General features: G+C 51.5%; 1 protein-coding gene across 17 annotated transcripts in view; it reads right to left on the bottom strand.

The window, feature by feature from the left end:
- Positions 1–25,588, bottom strand: part of PLEKHA6 (pleckstrin homology domain containing A6) — a 132,697-nt gene that overhangs the window by 28,779 nt on the left and 78,330 nt on the right. For 14 of the 17 annotated variants that reach the window (XM_045182340.2, XM_045182355.3, XM_045182342.3 and 11 more), the window contains 6 exons: positions 13,445–13,525; positions 12,659–12,773; positions 8,115–8,219; positions 7,354–7,426; positions 4,848–4,948; positions 1,308–1,510 (listed from right to left, as the gene is read on the bottom strand). In XM_045182340.2, the coding sequence (XP_045038275.2) occupies positions 1,308–1,510; positions 4,848–4,948; positions 7,354–7,426; positions 8,115–8,219; positions 12,659–12,773; positions 13,445–13,525 (678 nt within the window). Of the gene's footprint in view, positions 1–1,307; positions 1,511–1,942; positions 4,542–4,847; positions 4,949–7,353; positions 7,427–8,114; positions 8,220–12,658; positions 12,774–13,444; positions 13,526–25,588 lie in introns of those variants that run through there. The other 3 variants (XM_045182351.2, XM_045182405.2, XM_053914717.2) reach the window with 2 other exon arrangements.

Genomic DNA, 25,588 nt, shown 5'->3' with positions numbered 1-25,588 from the left:
GCATGCTCATTCTGTCCTCCGGGTCTCCTCCCATGGGTCACTCTACTCCCTTCGGCTGACCTGCTGTTAGCCCAGCCTTCAAGCTGTGGCCAAGACTAACCTCACCCAGCCTTGGTTTCCTCTGCAGTCCGTCCCTGATACAGCCCCCAAACTTGGCATACACTATACTAAGGGTTCACAACACCAACTGTCCTTGATGTCCCAGCTACAGAGGCTTGTCATAGGTCAGCCCACTGTCCTACAGAAAGTTCCTCAACTTCCATGAGCCCCAGGTTCCTTGATGGCAAGGAGGGGATAACCATGTCTCCCTTTGCAGGACTGCTGTGGGGTCAAACACAGCAGGTGCCAGGGCAGAGGCTGGTGCCTCAAACTTCACAGACATTGAAACATGCTAGTTCCCTTCTCAAAAACAAGCTTCTCGCGGGGTGGACTTTTTGTTAGAACATAAGCTCTGTGAGGCAGGATCATGTCAGAATTCTGCTCCCTAGTTTTCCTAGCACCTGAGAGAGTGCCTTACACATTTCTATTTAGAGTAAATATTTATGAAGTGAATGAGCAGCCTTCTGGAAGTACGCCCCTTGGGTGAAACAAAAGTGGAATCTCGTGAAGGTATTCTCCCTATAGTTTCTCCAAGTCAACATCTTTAAGCATCCTTGCTGACACCTTGCTTGGTAAACATTTCTAAGACATGTGACTAGACTCGGAGTCTATACTCTGACACCTCCTTCTGGATCCCCGTTAACATCTAACTCGATACTCAACTCCCAGTTCAAGTAGAGACAGACCCCCAGACTGAGGACGAGGGAGTGATGGGCACAGCCATGCACTGAGCATTTATGATGCAGCAAGCATTTTACATACTATTCAGTCCTCACAACGACCTATGAGTCAGGATTATAATTGCTATCTTTGAGGAAAGGAAACTCAGGTTCATGGAGGTTAAGTCACTTACACTGAGGTGGCACCGGGGCAAGTGACCAAGTTGGGATTTGAACCTGAGTCCACTTACCTCCAAAGGCTGTGTGCTTAACATGCACAGCCAAGACAAACTGAGCAAATGACCCTGGCCCTGGGCTCCTGGCCAGGCTCCATGGAACCTGACTTCTCTCTGGGCTTCTTCCAGCTCAGAGAGAAGACGAAGAGCGGCCAGGAGAAGAGAATACCAGCTCTGAAATCAGTCAACCAGACACACTCTCAGTGGTTCGAGACAGCACACTGGGTTCAGAGACAGCACACAGCACAGCACTGCCTGCTTCTTCCTTTTTCCCTAGCACTCCCCATCCCCAGGCCCAGACCCTGGCACTCACTTGTGACGCACAGCTTGGGGCACAGACTTCTGGGCTGGGGGGATCTGCACTCGGGCCGCCTCCCCCATGGCCTGGATCCAGGCCTCCTGCTCCTCAGGGCTCTCAGCACTGAAGAAGTAGGTGCGGACCCCGGCATGCTCAGCCTGTGGGGAGAGGCAGTGCGTGGAACTGGCCCCGGCCTCGTCCACCCAGCACACGGTCACCTGTAGGGAGAAGATGCCCATGCCCACAGAACACATGGTCAGGAAGGCCGCTCCCTCGACCTGCAGCTCTTCTTCCCACATGGAGCTCAGCAGTAACGTGAGGAGGGTGGCCCACACGTATGCCAAGTGCTCCAGCTGGCACTCAGGTACCTGCCTTGGCCAGCTCTCTGGACACCACCACTGGGCAGCCCAGGTAAGCTTACCTGCCCCACCTGAGGTGATTATAAGCAGGAGGGACAATTACCATACCCATTCCCCTATCAAATTCTGTCTTTGATTTGAGGGGCAATTACCAAATGTCTGGGAGAGATGCCCCCAGCACAGACCAATCTCTTGGCCTCTAAGAAGCTGGCGCTGTCTGTTCCGTGCAGACAGCCAGGCCTCCCTCTCGTGGCATGCAAGGGGCATGCACAGGCGGTCAGAGCACACTACCTAGTTGGCGGCCGCGAGCAGGTGCGGCAGGCGGGAACCCAGAAGAGAGCTCCTGTCCAGAGGAGGGGTCCTCACGCAGTCAGAAGGAAGAGAAGCAGAGAACAGGTCAATCAAACACCAGAGGGAGAGACAGAAGACGACATGGAAGGAATGTTGAGAAGCAGATGAAAGTGGGGAGCTAGTCAAACTATCCCCTTCTACTGGTGTCACCATCAGGACAACAGCACCCAGCAATGCCTGATCTGCCCACCAGGAAGGGGAGTGGACAGCTTGCACCAAGGGAATTGGGGCTGGTGGTGGAGAGAAGTCAGGGAATCCCAGCACTAATGCTAGCTCTGTTCCTGACCAGCTCTGGCCTTAATGCTCATGTCAGTTGAATGGGGAGGGGTCTCCCTGGTGAAACTGAAGGTTCTTAGGCCGCAAGGAGAAGATGCTCCAGAGCTAGATTTCTTTCTGGGACCTCAGCACACCCCCTAGGTGAGACTTTCAATCTCCCAGGAAAAGCATGTTTATCCCACCCAGCATAAGAGATCCCAAAATGATCAAGAGTCTCAGATGGGAACCTCACTTTGGCCTCTGACCCCTTGGGCCCCTGGGGGTTGAAAGCAGAGAAGACAGAGCTTCTCTGACCAAGCCCCAGGGCTCTCCTAAGCAGCAACACTAAATCCATACCCTCCAAATGTTGTCTCCAGACCTTCACTCCACTGCAGCCACGTTCCCCGGCATGGGATTTCCCCCTGCAGGAGCCCTTTCCCACTGAGGATATGTCTTCCTTCTCTAGGGACAGAGCGGGGCCTCCTTCCTCTGGACCCTGCCAGTCCCCACCCTCCAGCAGGGGGCCCAGCACGGAGGTGCTAAGGAGAAGCTGTGAAGCTGTAAGGAGGTGTCTGGGGACTGGAACTGCACAGAGGTGGGGAGACCAGGGGCTCAGGACAGCCTTCTGTGGTGGCGGACAGAGTCAGGGTAGAGGGGAGACACGTCGGGACTCTGGGTGTGTCCTAGGGCTGGTCAGAGTGGGGAGCAAATGAGCTGATTTGCTAAGCACCTCATGAGCCTCTGTGAGTGCAGGGCACTGCTCTGGGCACCGGGCACAAGGAAAGCAAAGTCAGGCTCTTTGCACTTGAAGAGCTCCCAGCTAAGCTGGAGGACATGAGATGCCCACGGGGAAACAGGAGGGAGCAAAGGCCTGGGAACAACTGCTGGCGACAGGGGAAGGCAGAGAGTCTGGGGAAGGCAGGGCCACTCAAGGGGAGCCCGGAGGGAACACCAGCCTGGAGCCAGGAAAGAGGACCAGAGAGTTGAGGGAGGTGCCCCAGTGGGGTGAAGTCCACCGAGCCCCCACGGGGCTGGGGCAGGAGGAGGATAAAGCATTCAGCAGTAGGCTGGGCAGGAATAGTCCAGGCTCATTACCAGTCATCCAAGAGTCTCACTTGGTGGCCACAGCAGGACAAGCCTCCCATCTGTCTCAGCAACCCTCCCTTCCCTGGGGAAGGGCCTCCGAATAGCCACAATTGGAACCCTTTGTGGCCACTGAGCACAGCTCTCTGAGTTGGCTTAAAGAGGCAGTGAACGCCTTGCAGACAGGAAGGAAGAGCGGGGCTGACGGGCACAGAAGTGAGGCCTGGGGTTTATGGTGGGTGGGTGTCAGTCATTGGGTGTTGATCTGATGCCTGCTGAGCCGCACACGGGAGTGCGCCTGTGTCTGCACAGGTCTGGAAGGGAGGGTGAGACAGGCTGTCTGCTCGTGTGGGTGTGTGTGTGTGTGCGTAGAGCAAGGTTTTGTTGTTGGTTAAACAGCCTGTTCCCGTTTCCCCAGCTAGAACCCGGCTCCCTGGAGCCAGAGTTTTATTAATTGTTCATTCTGTTCACACCTCCGGCAGACAGGACCCGGGAGGCTGGAAACTAATTATGTGCCAAAGAAGTCCCTCCTTGTTCCCAGAGCAGCACCTGTGCACGCTGCCCACCTCTTCTCTGTGGCCAGGTGATCAGAGTCTGAAGGACAGAACGGGGCAGTCAGTCTCTGAGCACTGACGTGGGGTGGCCGCAGGCCCTACTGTCCAGCACCACGGCCCTGGGTTTTCAGGCCCTTGGACAGCAACTCTCAACTGGCAGAGGGGCTTTGTGCTAAGAAAGTGCATGGGCAACATCAGAATTCGTATTTGGACAATGAAAGGGAACCTAGGGTCTTTACATCATAAAATACAAAAAGAGCCTGGGATTTCTATCAGTTTTAATAGGTCATGAATTTTTAAATGTAAAAATACACTGCCTAGGATAAGCCAGCTGCAGCCTTTGATGGGTGATCCCGAGGGCTGCCGGGGGGCCGTGCTGAGCCCTCAGGCGAGGCCCTTCTTCCTGCATACCCATTCTCTTGACATGTCTACATGAGGTTTGCTTCTCTTGCTTGTAATGAAACTCAATTCCTAATTTTCTCTAAAGATTGAAATTTGAGTGAGTTTGATTGTGGATCTAGGTTTTCAGAAAGCACATCAGCCCCTCCAGCCCATAGCTCCTGCCTCTGCTGTGAAGGGCTCCCAGGTGCCAGGCCACCGGGCAGAGGGTCCACAGACTCAGGAATTAACTGGGCTACTTTTACTGATATTCATCCCAACAGGGCTGATACACTCCTTCCCCCTCCCCTGGAAAAAACTGTGGTACCACTGAAGCACATCCCTACTGGCCCACCCTGGGGAGAATCACCCACCCAACCCTGCAGGAAACAGGAAGGGGTCCAGGCATGGCCTCACCTTAGTCTTAGGACAGCCTGCACTGAGTCCAGGGGCCACTGCCCACTCCCTCCCTCTGCTACCACTTCAGACTCCTTTGGGAGGTGGCTCTTGACCCTTCTCCATCCCCCTATGCTCTTCCCTTCCCCATCTGACCTGGGAGAGGAAAGCCAACTGACCTTAAAGGTATGTTTTCGGCTGATGTTGTCTGAGGGCTGCACGGCCGCCACCCGGAAGCTCAGGAGGGGGATGCTGCCCAGGACGCTCTCCTCCTTCTCATCTGCCAGGAAACAGAGGCCCGGGTGAGATGTGTGTGCACGTGCAGGGGGAGAGGGGAGAGGAGCGTGTCAGCCCTATTGTGATAAGTTGCAATAAATATTTGTTGCTCATTTACTGTTAGGCACTCAGGGCCACCAAACACCACCACACAGGGTGTGCTCCGCCCAACACCAAGAGGCACACTCCCTGAGCTGGGGCACTGGGGCGCGCGGCGGCTCTGCAGACAGAGTGTAGACATGTCTAGAGGTGAATGAGAGGCAAGTGGTCCCACCCTCAGGAAGCTGGCATTCTGGTACACAAGTAAGTCAGTCAGTTAGAGCTAATGTTCTGGAGTGTTCACTCTATGTTGGACACTGTTCTGAGTAAAATGCCTTCATGGATGCTCTCAACAATCCTTTGACCAAGTTCTGTTATTACCCCCATTTTATAGGTAAGGAGACTGAGACACAGAGAGGGTAAGTAATTCGTCCAAGGTTACAAAGTGGTGGACTGGTCTTTGAACCCAACCCAAGGAGTCTGACTCCCAAGCTATCATTCTTAACCACTCCACTATTCATAGTGCCTGTCCAACACAAGATAATCCCAACGGCCATACACGTAGCAGGATAGCAGGACGGGGCACGGGAGAGTGGATGGTCTCCTCTTGGGTTCTGGCTCCTCTGGGTAACTGTTTCCCAGGCACCCTGCAGCCTGCTTTGTCCTCTCCTGACGTACACACCCCGCCCCTTCCAGGTCCCTTGTCTCAGGGAAGACCTGCCCCTGCATAGCCTCCTGGCCCTCAGGTCCCTGGATCAGGCTAACAATTGGGCTGTTACATAATTCATCCTGGATCTCCAAAGCAGCCTGATGGATTAGCTAGTCGGGCCCCCAGCTGTCAGCAGGGGACCTGAAAGGGTGAGGGTATTCTGTGGGACAGGACAGGGGCAGCCACGAGGCCATGGCAAGACCCTCCACACCTGCCCAGGATCACTCTTTATTCCCTGGGCAGGAGACCCTGTAAAACTCTCCGATTTATAAACTCCACCAGTTCTCTTTTTCCTCTTACTCAACACTTGCACAAGATACCTGCCCCAACATCCAGCTTCCTGTGCCGGCCTCAGCGTGGTACCGAGACAGGGGCTAAGCCTTAGGAGTAGGAGGGGCTGGGGCTGGAGACCCAGAGTTTTTTCAGGAAAACAGGCTGTTGGCCCCTGGAGCAGTCGGGCCTCTGTCTGATCCTGTCCAGGCCTGTGTTTAGGGGCTCTCCCGAAAGCATCTCTGGGGGGTCAGTGGTCCCACAGCAGTGCCCCTTGAAGTACACAACTTTAAGGGTCTGCCCTCATGCCAGCCTGGAGTCTCTCCTCTGAGGAGAGCCTGGCTCTCCCCCAACTTTGTTCACATCTGGCTGCACAGCAGCCCCCTATCCCAGAGGCCCAGCCTGGGCAGATACTCCTCCCCCAATCTTGGGGTTTCCTCTGTGACTGGACCCTATATATGCAGTCCCTTCCTGATTTCTCTCCTCAGAGTTCAGGTGGCAGCAACTTAGGGCACAGAAACAGCTGCGTTGTGGGGGTGGGGGTGTCATGGGGAACAACCTCTGTTTGCCAAAGTTAATGATTCACTGAATTGCTCCAGGAAGGCCCAGAAAAGCCTGGGCTCTGCGGTTCCTGGGGCACGGAGGGCATGGAGGGGAAGGGAACAGTCGCCCCCACTGCCAAGTCATTTCACCTTACTCTACCCAGTGCCCCATATCCGTGTGATGGGACTGCCATTGTCTTCGCCCTCACTCGTCCCCTGTGCCCCCTTGACACAATTTTGCCGTGTACATTTTAAAAATAACTTCCTAAAGATTGCTGCACCAATGTCATCAGATCTTTGCCCTTCTTTCTTGGAGAGGGTCAGGAGTGAATGTTGGGTGTGCAACAAGGACAGAAGTCAGGGACATTCATTTATTCCACATTAATGGAGCATCTACTATGTGCCATGCAGTTGTAGGTGCTGTGGATACAGCAGTGAACAAAATGGACAAAAATTGCTGCCTTCATGGACCGGATTGTGCACCCCACGGGGCAGGAGGAAGATCAGCATACAAGCTCCGGTTAGTAGGTGACCTGCTAATAGGGACCTTCTTCTCTTTCTCCTTTTTCTGCCCCTGCAGTCCTTCCCCGAGGCTTCATCTGTCATAGGACTGTCCAGTTCACCCCCTCTACCTCCAATCAGGGCCTAGAACTCTGCTTGAAACCTAGTAGGCACTTGGTAAATATTGAATGTGAGTGAGTGAATGCATGGGCAAGTGAGCTTTGTTTTTATCCCACAGTGACACCCCTGTCCTCCCCCAGAGTCCATCCAAAGCAGAGCCCAGTGACCTGCCAGAATGAGAGAGAGCAGTGGGCACCCTTGCCCGCACTGGCCGAGGGGCAAGCTCACCTTTATAGTAGAAGAGGCAGCGGTCCACCAGGACGAACCAGCGCTTGTTCCACTGCTTGACGCCAGAGCTGGCCTGCAGGGCACGTGGACAGAGACAGATGGGGGCTGTGAGCTGGGCATGAGGAAGAGTGGGATTTGATAGGAAGAGAGCTGCACTAACTATAGGGATATCCTGCCTCTGGTTACAGCTCAGGCACTAACAAGCGGCAGCAACCCCCTTGAGTCCCCAGATGCAGGAACCTGACATTGGATTACTGCCTGTGACCTTTAGTTTTGTCATCCTTGGCCTCAGTGCCTTCCCCTGTAGGGAAGATTAAAAGGGCAAGAGATGAGCCAGAATGATAGAGCAGAGGGCAGGCAGGGACAGTGGCAAGGCTGATGGGGAGAACTGCTGGGCCCTAGACTTCAAGGAGACACCACCACCACCCCCCTTTCCATAGCAAGAGGGACCAACTGAGGATGAGCTGTTAGGTTGCTCCAATTGGGTAGGTCACCCAGCGCATTTCAGAATCATTGTATCTGTCCATCAGGAGATCTAGCTGGATTCCCAAATATGACACTAATTGATCAGTGTGATTGTGGGAAGATTCTTGACTTCTCTGAGCTTTCATAAAATTAGGAGATTCATTCACAGAGTTATACCAAATGAGGAACAGGAGCACACACCACAACAGACGTGGTCTATGGTAACCACGGAGGACTCACAGTGCTATGAGGAGAAAGCGCTGGGCATGGGGGCGGAATGGCGGAGGGGGCCTCACCTGTTTGAAGAGCCAGCCCGCCTTGGTGACAGGGGCATTGGGGTTTCGCTTCATGGAGTGTGAGCGTTTGCCAAAGGCAATGGCCTTGCGGGATGTCCGGGTGGCCTAGGGAGGCACAGAGAGAAGCTGGCCTGACTTCGTCCCCCTCCTGTTTTCTATTCCACTGGCCAGGGGAGCAGCTGTACCTCCCTGGGGTCACCCCAAGGTGCCCTCATGCTGACAGACCCACGTGCGAATCTTGGATCTGTTACTAAGTCAAGAGCACATCCTCCTAAGTCTTTGGTTCTTTCTCTGATTTCTAAAATAGGGTTCAAAAATAATCATCTTTCCTTCCTGACAGCAGTGGGGGCTTGGGGGTTTTCTTGAGGAGAAAATAAGATTTTTCATTTCACTCCTGGCCTACCCTTCTTCTGTTGTCCTTACTCGCACATCACCATCCCCTCAGAATCCTGTTCACCCCCACACATGCCCCCTACCACTGGCCGGGAGCACCCACGCGTGCTCCAGCTCCTCATCGCCAGGGGGCCCTGCCATTCCTCCACTTCCGGCAACGGCCCCTCTTTCCTGAATCACCAGAGGCAGATGGATCTTCCACCATGGAGTCCTTCTCATCACTCCCAGCTTCTAGAGCATTTTTTCAGAGTCAGTCATCCTTTGCATTCAGTTCTGCCATCCCTAGGGCACTGTTCTTAAGAATGACCCATCTGATGCCTTAACTTTATACAACCTTGATGTCCTCACCTCAGAACCTCCACTGCCACCCAGAACTGCCTCCCATGGCCGCACCGTAGACCTGGTTAGCACCAGAGCCCCTTCATCGCTAACATCTTCCATTCTAATATTCCCGTTTTCTGATCACAACATCCCATTCTTTGGGCTTTCTCACTCCACTGGGACCCCCAGCTTCTCAATTCTTCCCTTTCTTTCCATCAGCCACCTCGCAGTTTTAGTTATTTCCCTACAAAGTGTAGGCCCCGCGGTAAAGCAGATCAACTGCACTCTCTGCTGTCTTTCTGCTCAATCTTCTCTAAAACTCAAAATCCCAGATTAGGCAAAGTTATCTATCCTCCCTCCACTCAGCCAGATTATGGTGCTGCTGCTGAAAACTCACAGGCCATACAGATGAGGCCACTGCAGATCCACAGTCCCCAACCCCAGCTGGGCTCAGCCCCAGAGGGCATCTCCATCCTGCTCCCCCACTGTTCTCCCCAGCCCTGCAATTTCCCACTCTGCCTTCCCCACAATGGACCTGGATCCTCTTCTACAGAGAAAATTGAAGTTATCAGACATGCACTCCCTCAATTTCACACCCTTTTACCCGGAAAATTACTGCCCTTAGCTGTCTTTATCTCTTTCCCTCCAATGTCAAAAAAAAGTTGCCATTCTTTCTAAGGCTAACACACCTAATCCACCATCTTCTCTGAGACTTTGTTCCATTAATCATAATCTCCTCTCAATTCTGTCTTCAACTTTTCCTTCTCCACTGGCAGCTTCTCCTCGGCAAACATGCTCAGGTAGCTCCATCTTAAAGCTTCTCTCTGCCTCTCTCTCTCTGTCTTATCTCTCTATCTCCCCCTCATCCCGCATACCCCTAAATGCCCCCTTAACCCTGCATTGGTTGTCAGGTGACACCTTCCCTCCCTTCCCTCTTTCTCTTCAGGAATAGGCTCCTGGGAAGAGTCCTGACTTCTCTCCTCCCATTTACTCCTAACCCTCCTCCACCTCTTGTCTGAAATGGCTCTTGCAATGACATTGAAGCAAGAGTGTGCAGTCCTTGACTACTCTAAAGCACTGGGCAGTATCAGCCATACTGTCCTCCCTGAAACTCTTCTTTTGGTCTCTGTGATGCTCTTCTTCCTTTTCAATACCTCCATCTGTGGCCACTCCTCCTCTACCTCCACTCTATCTGAGTGTTGGTGGACCTTAACCAAACTTTGATCCTTTTATTCTTGTTTATATCATTATACATTGTGTCCATATAACCTCACCTACCAGCAATATGCTGACAATTCCCTAACCTATATCTAAGACCTCTCTCCTAGCCCCAGTTCATGTGCCAACTGGTTATCCACATATGATTAAGAAAAGTACAAAACCAAACTCATCCTCTTTGTAACCAAACCTGTTCTTCCAAGTCTCTCCTCTCGGTGGATGGCACGGTCCTCCCAGTCACCCAGACCAGTGCTCCGAACTGCCTCACACTGTCCCCTCCACTCCTTTACACAATCACTTATGCAGGACCAAGGAGTCTATCTTCCTAAAAGTTCTCAAATTCCACTCGTTGCCTCACAGGTTGTCATCTCCTCTGTCTAGCCTCTGCCACAAACTAAGGCTATCTTTCTAAAACACAATATAATCCCATCACTCTCTTAAAATTTCTCACTACCACTTACCACTTAGAAGTTAATTCAAATTCCTCAGCACAGCACACACGGGCAGGTCCGTAAGACCTGGAAGAGCCCATAACCCACCTTCTGCCGTGTCAGCAGACAGGCCCTGCCTCTGGCCGTGCCTAACTCCTGTACTCCTCCCCCGCACTCCTCTCCCGCACCCAGTTCCTTGGTTCGCGTGCTCTTCCACAGGGGGCGGGGGGCCCATGTCCCTTATCTACAAATCCCAACTCATTCTTTAAAGCCTAGTGCAGACCCGCTACTCCCCCCAAGCAGTTAGCTGCTCCCTCCTCTCCATCCATTCTTAGCGTCTAAAAGTTATAGTCAAAACTGTTAGCCTTCCATTTCCTTCACTAGACTGTGAGCTCTTTACAGGAAGGAACATTTATCTCTTCATTGCCAGAGCCTAGCAAGGGATCTGGCTACATGTAGGAAGCATGCTAAATACTTGTAGAGGAAGAAAAGAAGAAATTGGGCTTTATTATAAAGTACTCCCCAAACTAGGAAATAAAATTACTTTCCAAACTTTACTTGTAAAATCCCACATATATGGCTGAGATTAGCCATCTGAAGAAGTCTAACAACAGGCAAGCCCCCAAATCCTTCCCTTTCCTCTCAGTCCATCATTGTCATAACCTCCTCTGGGCAGCCTAGAGGCTGCTCCCCATAGTTCACCACTCCAGCTAATCTCCTGCTAACCCCTCCATACTTCGGCCTCCTTGTCTTTCTGCCACAGCTCCCTAGCAACCCTCAGCCTTAGGTGAATTCAACCACCTGCCTTCCCTGCTTCCATAGCTAGTCTATGAGCATTGCTGGAGGAAATCCACACACCTGGGGATCGGAGCCACACAGATTGAGTTCATGACCTCAGATGACCTTTTCACCTATAGAGCAACCTTTCGTATGTCCCTTGTTGACCACTATTCCTGACCTCCAAACCTCGGGCATATTCTCAAATCCCCAATGCCTCTCCACCCACCCAGCTCCTCTGAGCACAGAACCCTGCCTGCTGCTTCCCAGCACAAGTTGAGGATGTCAGGTGGGGATGCCTTTAATTTCCTAGAGTCACTTCCCACCCTCCTGCACTTCAAATGCTTTTTTTAATGCAGTCTCAGGAAGAGCATCTCCGGCCTGTCCCGGCTTACAGCACCTCTGCATCTCACTCTGCATCCACAGAAACGTGACTCATTCACTGGCTATCCCCTTTCTCTTAAACCCCTTTCTCCTAAATGACTCACTGGCTCATTCCACCCCTGCTTCTAATGTCTTAAAACAAAACAAAATGAACAAAGAAAACCTACCTCCATCTTGCATATCTTTCTAGCTTCCACCCTCTGCCCCTCACTTCCTTTAACAGTCAAGTTTCTTTAAAAGTATTTTTTGAAATAGTTCGGACATTTAGAAAAGTATGGAATAAATCACCACTATGTATTAGGGGGTTTTTTCCCTAATAAAACATGGCAAATAGACCCGAAACTCCCTTTGAGCCCCTCTGCAACCTCCTTATCTTTCCTTCCTCCCTAGAGGCAACCACTGACCCAAAATGAGCCTGCCTGTCCATGGTCATGTGCTTGTACTGCATAGTTAGCTATAAATATGTAATACTGCTTTTCATGTTCGTTCATTTTACATAAATAAGTTTTTCATATTCTGCAATTTGCTTTTTACTCAGCATTATGTTTTCAAGTTTACCCTTGTTAACACACAGAGTTCTAGTCCATTTAGTTTTTGGAGAGTACTCCATTGCATGACTAGACCACCACTGATCGTCTAGTTTCTTAGAACAGTTTCTTCTCTCCAGTGTTTCTATATCTCCCCTTCCACCTCCTCTTTAGCCCTCTCTGGCTTGTCTTCTACCCTCATCACACCACTGGACTCCCCTAGTCAGGTGTCCAGTTACCACAATGCTGTTTAACCCCCTGGACGTTCTCATCTAAGTGAGACCTTATCATACCGACCCCTTGGCAACATCCTTCTCTGGATTACTTCTTCCTCCTGGGACCCTCTTCCTTCCCCCTCCCTTTCTGAGCTCTCAACTGTCATGTCCTTCATGAATTATTCTTCTTTTGCTGTCCTCCCGATCAGTGGTTCTCAAAGAGGGTGGAACAATTTACTCCTGACCGACAGACAGCCTGCCTTGGAGGCTGGACTCACCCGGACGCCGGGCCTCTCGGGAGGGACCTCAGACACCATGTTGTGGTTGGATACGTCACTGTTGGTGGTAGCCGGGCGTTTCCCACCTGCTTTATTTGACATGTCCAAAGCCGATCTGATTTCAGGTTAACCAGAAAAGAAGAAAGAGTCTATTCAGAACCAAGAAACAATTGAAGCCACCATGCCTTTCCCACCCTGCCACCCACTGTTCCATCAGCACAGAATTACACCCTAAGTGCCATCAGGAGGTCAGCTTACTACTCCCTCAGCTCTTCTGAGACTGTATGCCAGGAATCCTCACTGTTTCCTCTTTCCTATAAATTTATTTTAAAAACCTCAACCCTAGGACTCTGGAACTCCCTTTCCTTTTAATCTAAAAGACACAATAGCTCAGTGCACCGTGAGAGCCATTTAATTATCTTTTTTCTTTCTTTCACCGAGCCAAGATCCAGAGCGAGTGGAATCAGCACTTGGCTCCCTTGATTATACCAGATCCCCTCCCTCCTCTCCTCAGCAGCCCGCAGGTGATACGCCAAACTCAGGCCTGTCTCACTGCTTTAGCTCAACCTATGATGTGCGCCCACCTGAGAGCTGCTAGGTTTTGGGAAAAGTGGACGAGTCTGTTAAGCCAGAGGGCCTCAGAGGCTTCCAGGCCTCAGAACTGAAGGGAGTGACCCTAAATCCCTTCGCTCTCCTCCCCCATCCCCTCCCCCTTCCCAGCTGCAAAGCGGCAGTGGGGTGGCAGTTAAAGGTGGAGAGATTAGGCAGTAAGTGGAGCAAACCTACGTTTTCAAGTCAAATTTTTTGTTCTCCTCTGGGACCTGGCCAGTCACTGGGTGTAGAAATGTGTTCCGTCTTTCATTGTGGCTGTGGAGGCAAAACGGAGAGAGAAGTTGTGGTCAACATGAAGAAAGCACAGGCACAAGAAAGGGGGGACAGGCGCTGGGCAGTGACAGGGCTGGTGACAATGTAGGAGCTCGTTCCTCGCTCCTCTGTCCTCAGTGGGATCGTGAGAGGCTGAGAGACACAGCTGCAGTCAGGTGGGGCTGGAAAACACACCTTTCACTAGCTTGTGTTAACCACTCACTAAGATCCCTGAGGCTGGAAATAAGTCCCATTTAACCCTCTCAGTGGCCACCCTGGGCGGTTACGTGGGTGGGGCAGGGAGGGGATCCGACACTCAAGATGCCCCGTGTGGCGGTTCTCTCTAGGGACAGTGCCTGCCAGTGCTCCACATAAAAACTGCTCACTCATTTCTGCTGGGAGAATTCTCTCGTGACCTTGGACTCTTTAATCTCCTGCTCTGTGTTCCATGTCCTTAAATGAAGTAAGAGATCCAGAAACTCCATTCCTGAGCTTGGGCTGGAACCCACCCGCACCCTAAGTCCAGGGTCTCCCAGGCTACTAGATATTGCAGAGACCTCGGGGGTTACCAGGCATGAGGTGAGGTGCTGGCTCCACAGTCAGATCTAATGAAGGGATGGGTTGCCCAGGAGTGGGGTGTTGTGAGGACAGTCTGCAGGAAGCAGGGGGGCATGGGCCAGAGGCAGGGTCTGTGCAGAGGCAGATGGGGAGCAATATTGTGGAGGCTCCTTTGGGAAGTCCTGCTGTGGCTCTTCTGGCTGAGTGAATGTCAGGCTAGTTCCCTGGTGGCTCTTTGGGGAGATGGGGGGAGGGGCAGTAGACAGAGAGTGGAGGGGGTGCGTACAGTTGGTCTAAGCCACAGCTGGCAGCCATTTGAGATGGGTTCTGCACACAGAGGACCACCTGGCAAGAAGGTTGTAGGAGATTCAAGCATGCAGCCAGTGAGGGGCTGGAAGAGTGTTAAGGTCCCCTTCACCCACCCCTCTTCAGAGAGACACTTGTAAGGGCCCAGAGCAGGCTCAGTCCACCCCTGGGCAGAGCCGGTGGAGGTTGTGCCGAGGCTGTGGTCTCAACACCAGCTGGCCACATTAGCGTTGCCACAGCAGAGGGCCAGCTGATCAGCTTGTGCCAGAGGAAAGAGATTTTAGCTTGGTCCCTTCAGCTGCACAAGAGAAGTAAAATAACCTTGTGGAGACCCCCTTTCAATAGCCCTGGGCACATCCCAGCCCTCGAGCTTTCTGTTGAAGCTAAAGATAATGTCAAAAGGCATTTTTTTCAGCTTCCAAACCAGTCCTGTTCAGATGGAATTAAAAGACATATAGTAGGTAGAATCACAGTGGGCGGTGGCTACAGCCTAGGGGAAATCTAGGTTTTGCAGCCTGGGCTGGCTGACCAAGACCCTACCTCTGGCCCTGTCCACCTGGCCCGGTTTCTAACACTACTACATTGATTATCTGCTCCTGCTTCCAAACTCTCTTCCTCCCTCCCTCCCTGCCAGGTCCAACCAGGATACTCTCTTTGACCTAACCGCAGGGGAGCTTTGCAAGGGAGGGCAGCCGTTTAGTCACCCTCATCCCTGGCTCTGCTCTAAGTAGGGGTCCAGGGGGCTGACAGTCTGTGACAGCTCAGGTCCTCAAGGAGCCAAGATCTCCGCTTTTTCCCAGTGGCACAGAGCACCTGTCTGCCACCCCAGCCCCCTTCTGCTCTACATGTTCCTGTGCTAACTCTGCTGAGACCTTCCCCGCAGGCCCTAGTAAACACACGCGCTCGCACAGAAGCACACAGTCTGCTGTCGGCTGGCACACTTCTTCCAGGAAACAGCGAATCTCTCCCTGCCCCAGACTCTCCTACCCAGCAACCCCTACAAATGACGTCCTCTCTCCATCCCAGCACTACCAATTTCAAAATAGCTTCCCCTTGACAAGCACTGCAATGCAGCAGCCACTGACCTAACTGCTCTCCCTCCTCCGGGTCAGGTCAGGCAGACCCCACACTCTGAAGCCCGGGATCTAAGGAGCTTCCAACTCCACAAGCTCCCACGACTCTTGGCTCATGTCCACTGAAGACATCCCTACCTGACCCGGCGATCGGCCCGAAATTTCAACATCTTTTTGGCAGCTCTGTCCCCGTTCGGCAGCCTTAGAGGACCCACCAGCCACCCTGCTCCTACCATCCCTCTGAGCAGTAAGTCCTTTGGTCCCGCGCAGGGCCTTGGCCAAGCTCCAAACACTGCTGGTCCCCCCTCCTCCTGGCTCTAGCATGAGGGAAGGGGGAGGGCTCTCCCAAGGTGGTGGGAGGGATGCCCAGGTGCCCGAGGGGGCCTGTGGCTCCCCAGCATTCAGCCCATCAGAGTACTCCAGGCAGAGCAAGCGAGCAGGGCATGATCCTCCCAGTCCAAGTCCCAAGTAGAAAATGCTGAGATGGAGAGACAGGCGTACGTGGAGCAGGTGTACAACTTCCAGGTAGTCCGACCTCACTGAGCTAAGGACACAGAGCAGCTGGGCGGGCGGAGGAGTCTGGGGCTGCCTGCCCAGGTCCATGGCAGAAACTCAGCCAGCCGACCTCTGGGAAGACAGTTCTCCCTGTGTCCAACTCCCAGCCCAGGACACAGGCCCTTGGGCTGAAATCAACTTGTTTCCCAGAGATGCTTCTGATCCTGTGGCTCAAGGGTTAAATGAAGCTCCGATTCACGTGCCACTGTTGCCATGCTGCCTGGAAGCTGAGGTTGATTACGCCTCCTCTCTCCTCTCAGCCTGCTCAGCCTTCTTCCGTCTGCAGGGGCAGAATGAGCGAAGCTTCTCTGCCAAGTCCCCTACATGCTCCCGTTAGACACAGCCCCAGCTCCCTTACCCTCCGTTTAGCTGATGAGGAGCATGTGGAGCACAAGGTGCTGGTGTTGTAGAGCCAGAGCTGGTGGCAAGAACTGGCTTCTTTGCTTGGGCAAAACTGAAGGAAAGCTCCTTCCTAAAGCTTACAATAAAGAGGGCAGCAAACAGGGCGCAGGGGGGTCACCATGTGATTATTTCTGAAAATCTTCCCAGATGCAACATGATAAATTCCAGCTGGCAACTGTCAGATCTGCTCAAGGGCAAGGAGATCTGCATTTTCATTCACTCCCCTGAACTCTCCAGACACCAAAGATGGTCAAATTCCCCTTCTCCTAGTGTCCTCCGTGACTTAGGGTCCTTGGACTGCAAGGGCCTCACAAGGTCATCTCTTCCATCTCCCTACCTCCTGGCAAGCCCGCTGGCTCTGCAGTCCATTTCATTAAGTGCTTTGGTTGTTTGCAAGGGGTTCGAGCAAGGAAGGCTCCACGCCCACTGTTCATACAGTGCCGAGATGCTCTTTTTATTATCAAATTTCAGTCCCTCTGGCTTTCAAGATTAATCCATTTTTATCTTCGGAAGAAAAAGTCTTTTCTGACTAATGTGGTTCCTTTTAGCAGCACCAGGCATTCTGTTGACATCACAGTCTGTTGTTATGGCAATTCTGTGATGTCACAACAGACAATGAAAGGGAGGGGCTAACCTACTGTTTTTGGACTGAGGCTAGAACTTGGTCAGAGGACAATGCAATCAATGAACAGAAGAGCAGATGGACAACATTATTATTTAACCTGTGATGAAACAAGCTGGTCAGATAGAGCAGGGGTCAACAGCTGTTGATATTTAAGCAACTAATCCTGAAATCAAAAGGCCTGAGTAAATGTCTATACTCAGACATTTAGTGGTATATTTGCAAATGTCTTCTAATGACAAGAGGCTTCAGTTTCCAGATGCCACATTCTGCCTGCCCCGTTCCCCGACTGCCCCTGTGGTTACGGTGACCTGGGCCCCCAGATGCACACCTGAGGTCTCCGCCTATGCACAGCAGAACAATATGTGTTGAATGAACGAGCCAGTAAATGAAGGAACAAAAGAGACTCTCCGTGCTGTTTTAATTTTTATCCACCTGCATTTGGAGTTTGACATTCTATTACCAAGGGCTTCCTATCTCTGCTCTCTCTTAAAATTAATTACTTCCTCTCCCCGACAGAAGTTGTTTCTGCCCCCTCACCCCTTCACTCAACTCCCCTGCCTGGCTTTCCCCTGAATGTACGTTTTGGCTTTGATCCATCTTCATTAGGAGGGGATGACAATTAAGCTCCTCTGCACAGGAGGAGGGGGTGGAGGTGCTTTGGGAAAATGAGTTTTCTTTCTCTAGAAGCAAAAATACCCCCTTTCCTTTCAAGTTGAGCTCTGGGGCCTCCCACAGCCTTTGCTTAAGTTGCAAGTTGAATTACTTTCCCCAGGCCCAGTGAAAGCAGCACAAGGAACAGGAATGGAGGCTCAAGTTTGCCCTGCCTGTCGAGAGCTCTGAAATCCTTGGTTACGTCAGCACGCAGAATGCCTAGCTCAGGTTCTTCTCCTTCGCCACTAAATTACACAGAATGGCAGCTTTTCATTCCAGTTTTGACATCAGGAAGAATTTACCAGGTGCAGAACATTTTTTTAAAAAGGACACAAAGAGGGGTAATCAGTTTTCAGTCCCCTCTGCCCTTCCTTCTGGGATGACAAGGGGTCTCCATTTCTCAAGGACAAATGGTTATGAACACATCTCCAAATGGACCTCTCAAATTCCCCCAAGGAAAGGCAGTAAAGGAGATTTGGGGATGGAGTCAGGAGCATCTCTAAACTGTCCCCTGTACCTGCGAAGGTGGCCCCAATGGCAGTGCCGTCAGTGGAAAGATAATTGACAGGACCAGGCTTTCGGTCCAAGATGCAACATGAATTAGCACTTTGATTTGACTTCTTTGACCCTTAGTTTTTTCTTGTTTTGTTTTGTTTTTTAGATTTTATTTGCTTATTTTTTTAAGATTTTATTTATTTTTAGAGAGAGGGGAAAGGAGGGAGAAAGAGAGGGAAACACCAATGTGTAGTTGCCTCTTGCGCACCCCTTACTGGGGACCCGGCCTGCAACCCAGGCATGTGCCCTGACCAGCAATCGAACTGACAACCTTTTGGTTCTCAGGCTGGTGCTCAATCCATAAGCCACACCAGCCAGGGCGGCCCTTAGTTTTTCTCCTATAAAATAATAGCTGCAAACTTTCAAAAATGTGAAATGTTTTATGCATAAGAGATAATGGTTATGATCATTTTGCTTAAAAACAAATAGAGAAATATGCCAGGTGCTGAAGCTAGAAAATGACATCACAGGGTCTCAGGCTTTAGCAGGCTGGGCATGAGGGGCTGGCATTCCAGAAGCACCAAGACCAATAAACGACAAAGAAAAGAGGCAGATCCTCTCCGCTCTCCAGGCATTTGTCTCTCCATCTAATTGGGGCTTTTCTCCAGTTCAAGAGTTATTCGAAGCCTCTAATGCCCTAGTGACAGCCTCACTGCAGAGATAACTGTGTACTGATTTCTCTCCAAATGTCCTCCCCAAGAATCAGCATCTATCTGGAGTGAATCTGGCACTACACACTCAAAGGCAGCAAATTCAACCTGAATCTTCACGACCCTTTGCAGGCATGCATGTTTGCACACTCACACACCCGGGCTAGACGCCCAGAGCTCCCACTGTGATAAATATTAAACAACTACAGGAAGGCACTCAACTCCTTCCATCCCTGGGCCTCTCTTGGTTATCTGCCGTACACCAAGCTGCTTCATTTCCATAGCTCCTGAGAATCTGCTGACAGAGAATTAGCCTTGGCCAGGCTTCCCCATCCGGAGAATGCTCTGGCTTCTGGCATTACAGCTCATTAGATTGAGAGAGGACAGCGAGGTGAGTGGGAAGGACGGCTGCCTATGGCCCACCCCTCCCACTTCATTCTTTTCCTCCGGCTAGCAAATTCCAAGCCAGTGCTGTCCACACCAGGGAGGATTTCTACTGCCAACAGAGGAGGGGAAGGTGGGGAGAGGTTTGGCTCCTTCTCATCACCTCCCCCTTCTGGATCTCATCATTATTTTCAAGGCACTTTATCCACTCCAGCATTCTGCCCCAATTAAAACCCAGCTAGGTTTACATCTCCAACAACCCTGATGTGCCTGCTTCCTGGAGCTCCCCTAGTCATCCCTGGGAAAACATACACTCCCCAGATGACTCCTCCCTGCCAGAGTCCCTCTGTTCTCCTGACTGTTGCTGCACACAGAGAAGAGGCCTAAGTGAGTCAGGCCCGGTGGCACCTCTGGGTATTTTCAAGCAAGGAGCTCCTCTGAAGACATGGTCCCTTTTCCATTTGCTGCCTACAGATCAAAACACCACTTCTGCAGGCTCTGGGGGCCCAGCTGCCAGCCTTGTACTTGCACTTGCTCCCTTTCCTCCCTGTCCTGGCTCCACCTCTCCTCCTTTGCCTCAGTAATTTCCAAAATGGCTGGAAGAGGGTATCCTCCTTCAAGTAAGGTCAGACCTCTGAAAATGCTAGGCCAGTGGGCTGAGTGTCGAGGAGGTAAGACCTGCACTTCTCCTTCCCACTTAACTCTGCCTGTGCTCACACCCTGTCCTTACCCTCAGGCGAAAACACATTTCCTTCCCCACCACCCGGGCAGGGGACACTGGGGAAGGTAGCCCTGAGCTGGGCCCTCACCTCAGGCAGAAAGCACAAGAGCTGGCTCAGGAGCCAAGGGGTGGAAATCACAAATCAGGGGCCCAATCCAGGTTTCCTCCCTCCCATCCTATGTGCGTGTCCTTTCCCATCTGCGTCCCTTGTATTACAATAACAGGAGAGAGGAAAGCCGAAGGCAGCAGGGTAAGGGTGGGAGGGTCTGTGTGCTCTTTAGTCAGGGTAACGGCTCACTGTGTACATGCACGTGTGCCTGTGTGTATGTCTACGTGTGTGTGGTGTCTGTGTGCATGGGTGTATGCAGGTGTGTTGTGTCTCTGTGGGTAGTGTGCACTGTGTAGTACGTGTGTCTCTGTGATTGTTGTGTCCATGTGCATGATGTGTGATAAGCCTATGTGTGTAGTATGTATCTCTGTGTGTAAATGTGCATGCATAAGTGTCTGCCTGTCTATGTGTATACGTATGTTGTTAGGTGAGATGTGTCTGTTATAGTATGTGTCTATGTGTACATGTCTGCTGTGTATGTGTGTACATTTGTGTCTATGTGTGTGATGTATGTGTAGTGTATCTATGTATGTGTGGTGTGGTATTTGTCATGTGTAGCACGTGTTACTGTAGGCCTGTAAATGTGTATACACACATGTATAGTGCATAGATGTGTTTCTGTGTATAATATGTGGGGTGTGTGCATGTACATGTATGTGTAAATGGGGGGGTCTGGATCTCAGAAGAACTTTGTGGGGAATCTTCACAAAGATCTTCCATCCTAGCTTGGATGATCTCATCTTTAAACTGATTATTTTACTTTATAATTTCCTTTTGTCTTCTGGAAAATGAAGACAACCAGGGTGGATATTCAGCATTGCCACGCCAGTTACTAAAATGTGGAACTTCCTCCTTATTGGTTGGCAAGGAGCTGCGCTGCCAGCCTCTCGAGTGCCCTTCCCACCTCTCAGTGATCCAGAGACACCACAGGGCCCTCCAGCACCCACGCCAGTGTCCCTCAAGATAGATACATTGTTGGCTGTCGTGCCTGGGGTAGCCATTCCTCAACTGTCTGAACATGGATGTCCCTTCAGGTGTTGAAAACCGTGGTTCTGGGGCTCAGAGGTGGCCATGGGCAGGATGAAGGCATTTTCCCCTCATACCCTGTCCCAGCATGGAAAACTGGGCCGACCCAGCTCCCTGGGACACCTCACACTCCTGTCCCTGGGCTTTCATCTTGTTCCCTGCAAGGGGGAGAGGGAAATGAAAGGGGGAGAAAAAGGAGCTCCCTGGGGCTCCAGCTCCATATTTTCCTTCTCTCAGCCTCCAGCTAAGCCAGAGAGAAAGAGGGAGAAGGCTCCAGTCCCCTCCCCTCAGCCTCCAAGTTGCCTTCTCCTGACAGTTGGCCACACAGAAAGAGTCCCAAGAGGTAACAGGGCAGGGCAATAATTAATTATCCCTCCTCCCCCAGCTCTGAGCCCAACCCCAACCCCCTACCTTTCAGAGGCTGAGGCAGCCCAGCTGTCCTCTCCCAGGCCCATGGAAGGTCATTCATTCCTAGCTCAGCAGATTTGGTTCTGGTGTCCCACAGAGAGCAGTGACCCCACCCCGCACGAAAAAATTTTACAAAGTAAGTGTTCATATGAGGCCGGGTTGATGTCCTTCCTTCCACATCCTCAAAAGCTACAACAAATGCCTTTTTGGTTTCCAATCCAGCAACTTTTGGGGGTCAAGCTGTTCTGTGCCTTAGTTTCCTCCTTTGAGAATGAAACAATGGTAATAAGTGAAGTCTTGTTCGGTAAACAACACAAATTTTCCACCAGACTAGACAGCAGAGGAAGAAAGGTGACCGTGCTGTGAGGGGTCAGAACTGAGGGGAAAATCTAAACTCACGGGTGTGGTCCCTGGTCCTTGCATTGGAAGGAAGACAAGGCCCCTTTTAGAATCAGGGAAGCTGAGGTCCACTGCCCCAGCTACAGTGACAGGAGACACAAGACGAAGTTCCCGACTCCTTGCTTGCCCTCGTCCCTTCTATCTGCCCAACCTGAGCTCCTGGTCTCCAAGAAAGAAAAGGAAAAGAGCTTCAGGGTTCAGGGAGATTCCAGCCCCATGGCCTGCTGGGAGGATGCTGGGATGAAAGCCACAGACCCTCCCACTCCTAACCCCTGTGGGCATATGTCTGGGGACAGTGTGATGTGGGGTGGGGGTCCTGCCTAAGCACAGAGATGTGGAGGAACAGCCACATCCACACCCCTTACAGCCCAGCCTTCTTTGTCACAGTGCCCTGGCTAGCAGTCACACACAGCAGGAACGGCATAGCTGTCTGAGGGGTGGCCGTAGAGGCAGGACAGTGTTCTGACCATGGCCAGGGGCGGGGACATGTGCCATTCTTTGCAATGTTGAATTGTGAGTGAAACAGGCAGGAGAGTTCAGCCTCAAATTTGTCTTACCAGACTCCATGAGCAGGTTCTCCATCTGCTCCGTGGCCCCTCCTCTCCCTGCCCCCTCCCTACTGGCCAGCTGGATTCTGATAAGCATCTACAAAGCAGAGGATTTGTCTGGGGAAGAGGAGAGCAATAAATCAACTGGAGTGGGAGAGCAGGAGCCTGGGTGTCTACTTCTGGAGGAAGGAACCTTCACCTGGGGGGTTGCATGGGGTGAGGGTGCAGAGGCAGGTGGGATGGCAGCAAATCTCTAGGGTAGAGCTGCTCCTGGGGACACAGGGCAGGTCTGCGCCTGTGCCCCAAGGAAGGCTCAGCAGCTTGTTCCTCCTAGACTGGGAATAACAGGCCAGCAGGGACACACATGGTTTGTGGGAAATTCTGAACATCTTTGCCAGGACTGACGAGTCTGGAACTTCCCATGTACTTGGGGAGCCTGCCAAGGGCTCTGAGGGCAGAGGGATGTCCTGGATTGCAGTCTGCTGGAGGCAGGTTCCAAAAGGAGCTTGGGGACAACGGCCACCAGTGGAACCAGGCAGAAAACAGCTATGCCTGGGGAGAGGCGTTGGTGTCATGTCCCTCTGCGGACTGAGGACAATTGTCATGAGCTCCTCTGACATCTCAGAGCAGAAAAGTAAGATTTGGACAGGAAAGGACTTGGAGAACATTTGAAGAAAGCTGTCTGGTGAAGACCAAGAATGGACCGCATGTGGATGATCCTTAAGGAAAAGGAGGGGTGGGGCAGGGCTCTCAGCCCTGACCCACGGCCTCCCTGGCCTCAGGTTCGCACCTATGTGTGCAGGACACTGCAGTTGCCGCGAGGGTTAAACGAGGTCACACTTACAGCACCTAGGACAGCAACTCCCAACCTTTTTCATCCCCTGGCACATAAACTACTAGTTCTACAGCACACCAAAAAATGTATTTTTGCCAATCTGACAAAAATAGGTATAATTTTGGTTGATTTACAAAAACTATCACCTACACTTTTGGCTCCAAAGTGACTTTTAAAAACATCAGGTGCTTATACTTGTATAGAAGGATTTCAGGTACCAAGAATTACACAATAAGATGCAACCTTATTATGCAACCTGACCTATAAGATGCCACTCTATTATATGACCTGTATGTTTGTGGTTTAAGACAGGGCATTCACACCAGACGGCTATTGCTGTGCTGGCTGCTGTCATTTTTTTATTTGACAGTTGAAGGGAAAAGAGGTCAGTGCCTCTGACTAAAGAGCCAGGTGTTGCATATTTTAAAAATTCTTGCAGCGCACTGGTTAAAATCTGCTGGTGTAAGAGAATGCTTGACATGGAATAGTTGCTAAGTGTCTGAAGTTATAACCATTCATAAAGGAATAAAAAAAACAAGTAGCACTAGCCCAAATCTGTGCCATCCGTTTTAGTAGCCATCGGTTATATGTAACCGTTTATAATTAATCATTAAAATTAAATAAAACGAACACCCAGTTCCTCAGTCATACCAGCCACATTTCAATAGCCACAGTGGCCACCGCACTGGACAGAGCAGCGGCGGCACGTTCCACAGGCGGCGCGGCCTATTAGGCAGCGCCAGGCTAGCTACTCTCTAAGCCACTGGCCAGTTCTGATATTCTGGGAGTCTATGAAATACTTGACTTCCAACCAGTCCGTCCTTCCACCAGCTGTGTGCTCAGTGTCCTCCGGGAATACACGAGTCCTTACAGTCCTCAGTTAAACAGAAAAGAAACAGAAATCTTCTGCCAGCAACAATACCAAAAATGTTGCAAATCTAAAATCAAATGACACATTTCAAAGCCCATTAAAAGTTAATTTGGATAATCCATCATTTTTTAAAAATATATGTATTAAGACTCCCCTCCAGAGTTTAAAAATACTGGTACTGCCCTAGTCCAGTGGCTCAGCTGGGTGGAGCATCCTCCCATTCACCAAAATGGTTGTGGGTTTGATTCCCGGTCAAGGCACATACCTAGGTTGAAGGTTTGATCCCTGGTTGGGATGTGTACAGGAGGCAACTGATTGTTCCCTCTCACATCGATGTTTTTCTCCCTCCCTCCCTCCTTTTCTCTCTTTCTATGATATATCTCCCCCTCTTGACTTCCCAAAGATGTCCCTGTGTTCATTTATTAAGAAAAAATAAAAATTTTAAAATTAAATGAACATAGAAAGATTGTTACTAACAGCCCTGCTAGGGCAGGCGGTGTGCGGGGAGGCATTTGGGGAAGGTTATACTGCAGCTCAAGGAGGTGGGGAGAGGAGAGAGAAAGAGTGCAAGAGTTCAGGAGAAAACGTCTGGAGCCACAGAGGACATCCTCCCTCCTGCCTTCCCTTTCTTCACGGATTGGCCAACTTCTGACCAAGGCTGCAGGGAGGAAGAGGTGGTCTGCAGGGTCTTTTGCTCCAGAGCGAGACAAGCCAGCACAGGGGTAAGAGAGAAAGGAGCTGCCACCGAGGGCAAGCAGGCTTAGGAGTCTTCCTTCCCCCGCACCTGCCCTGTCCCCACCCCAGCACCCACCCAGACCTGATGGCACCCGTGCTGACGAATGGCATATGAAGCAGGTGGCAGAGTGTGTCCATGGACAGCCACGGCTTAGAGAACGGAGGAGAGATCTCAGAAGAGTAGTAGAAGCGCTCCCAGGCCCAGACCTCAGCCTGGAGCCCAGACAAGGGAAAGAAGGGGCCTGGGGAAGAAGAGAAAAGGAGAAAGGGAATCAAGTAAGGGGCGCTGCTGTTCCCTCCCTTGTCCCCCTGCCATGCAGTGGCCTCGAAGGAAGATGAGCTGTGACAAGGAGGAACAGAATGCTTTGGGAGTCCAGTAGAGAAGAGGAAAGGGAAAGGGATGCCGTGCTGGTTCGCATCAGGACAGAAGCCAGTCTTGGTAACTGACACCGGAGTAACAGGTGCATCTCTCTACACCTGTTGCAGCACACGAACAGCTATCCTGCTGCTCCAACCTCTGGCCGGGCCTGCAACAGCAGGGGCTACGGAATGTACAAGGCCCAGCGCAAAATAAAAACCACAGAGCCCCTTGCAAACTAAAAATGTCGGAATTGGGGAATAGACAGACAGCTGTACGCGGGGAGGAAGGAGGTGG

Source organism: Desmodus rotundus, chromosome 12 (genome assembly GCF_022682495.2).
Source record: "Desmodus rotundus isolate HL8 chromosome 12, HLdesRot8A.1, whole genome shotgun sequence".
NCBI lineage: Eukaryota > Metazoa > Chordata > Mammalia > Chiroptera > Phyllostomidae > Desmodus > Desmodus rotundus.
Note: the sequence above shows the minus strand (reverse complement) of the source record. Positions and strands in the feature narration are given on the sequence as shown.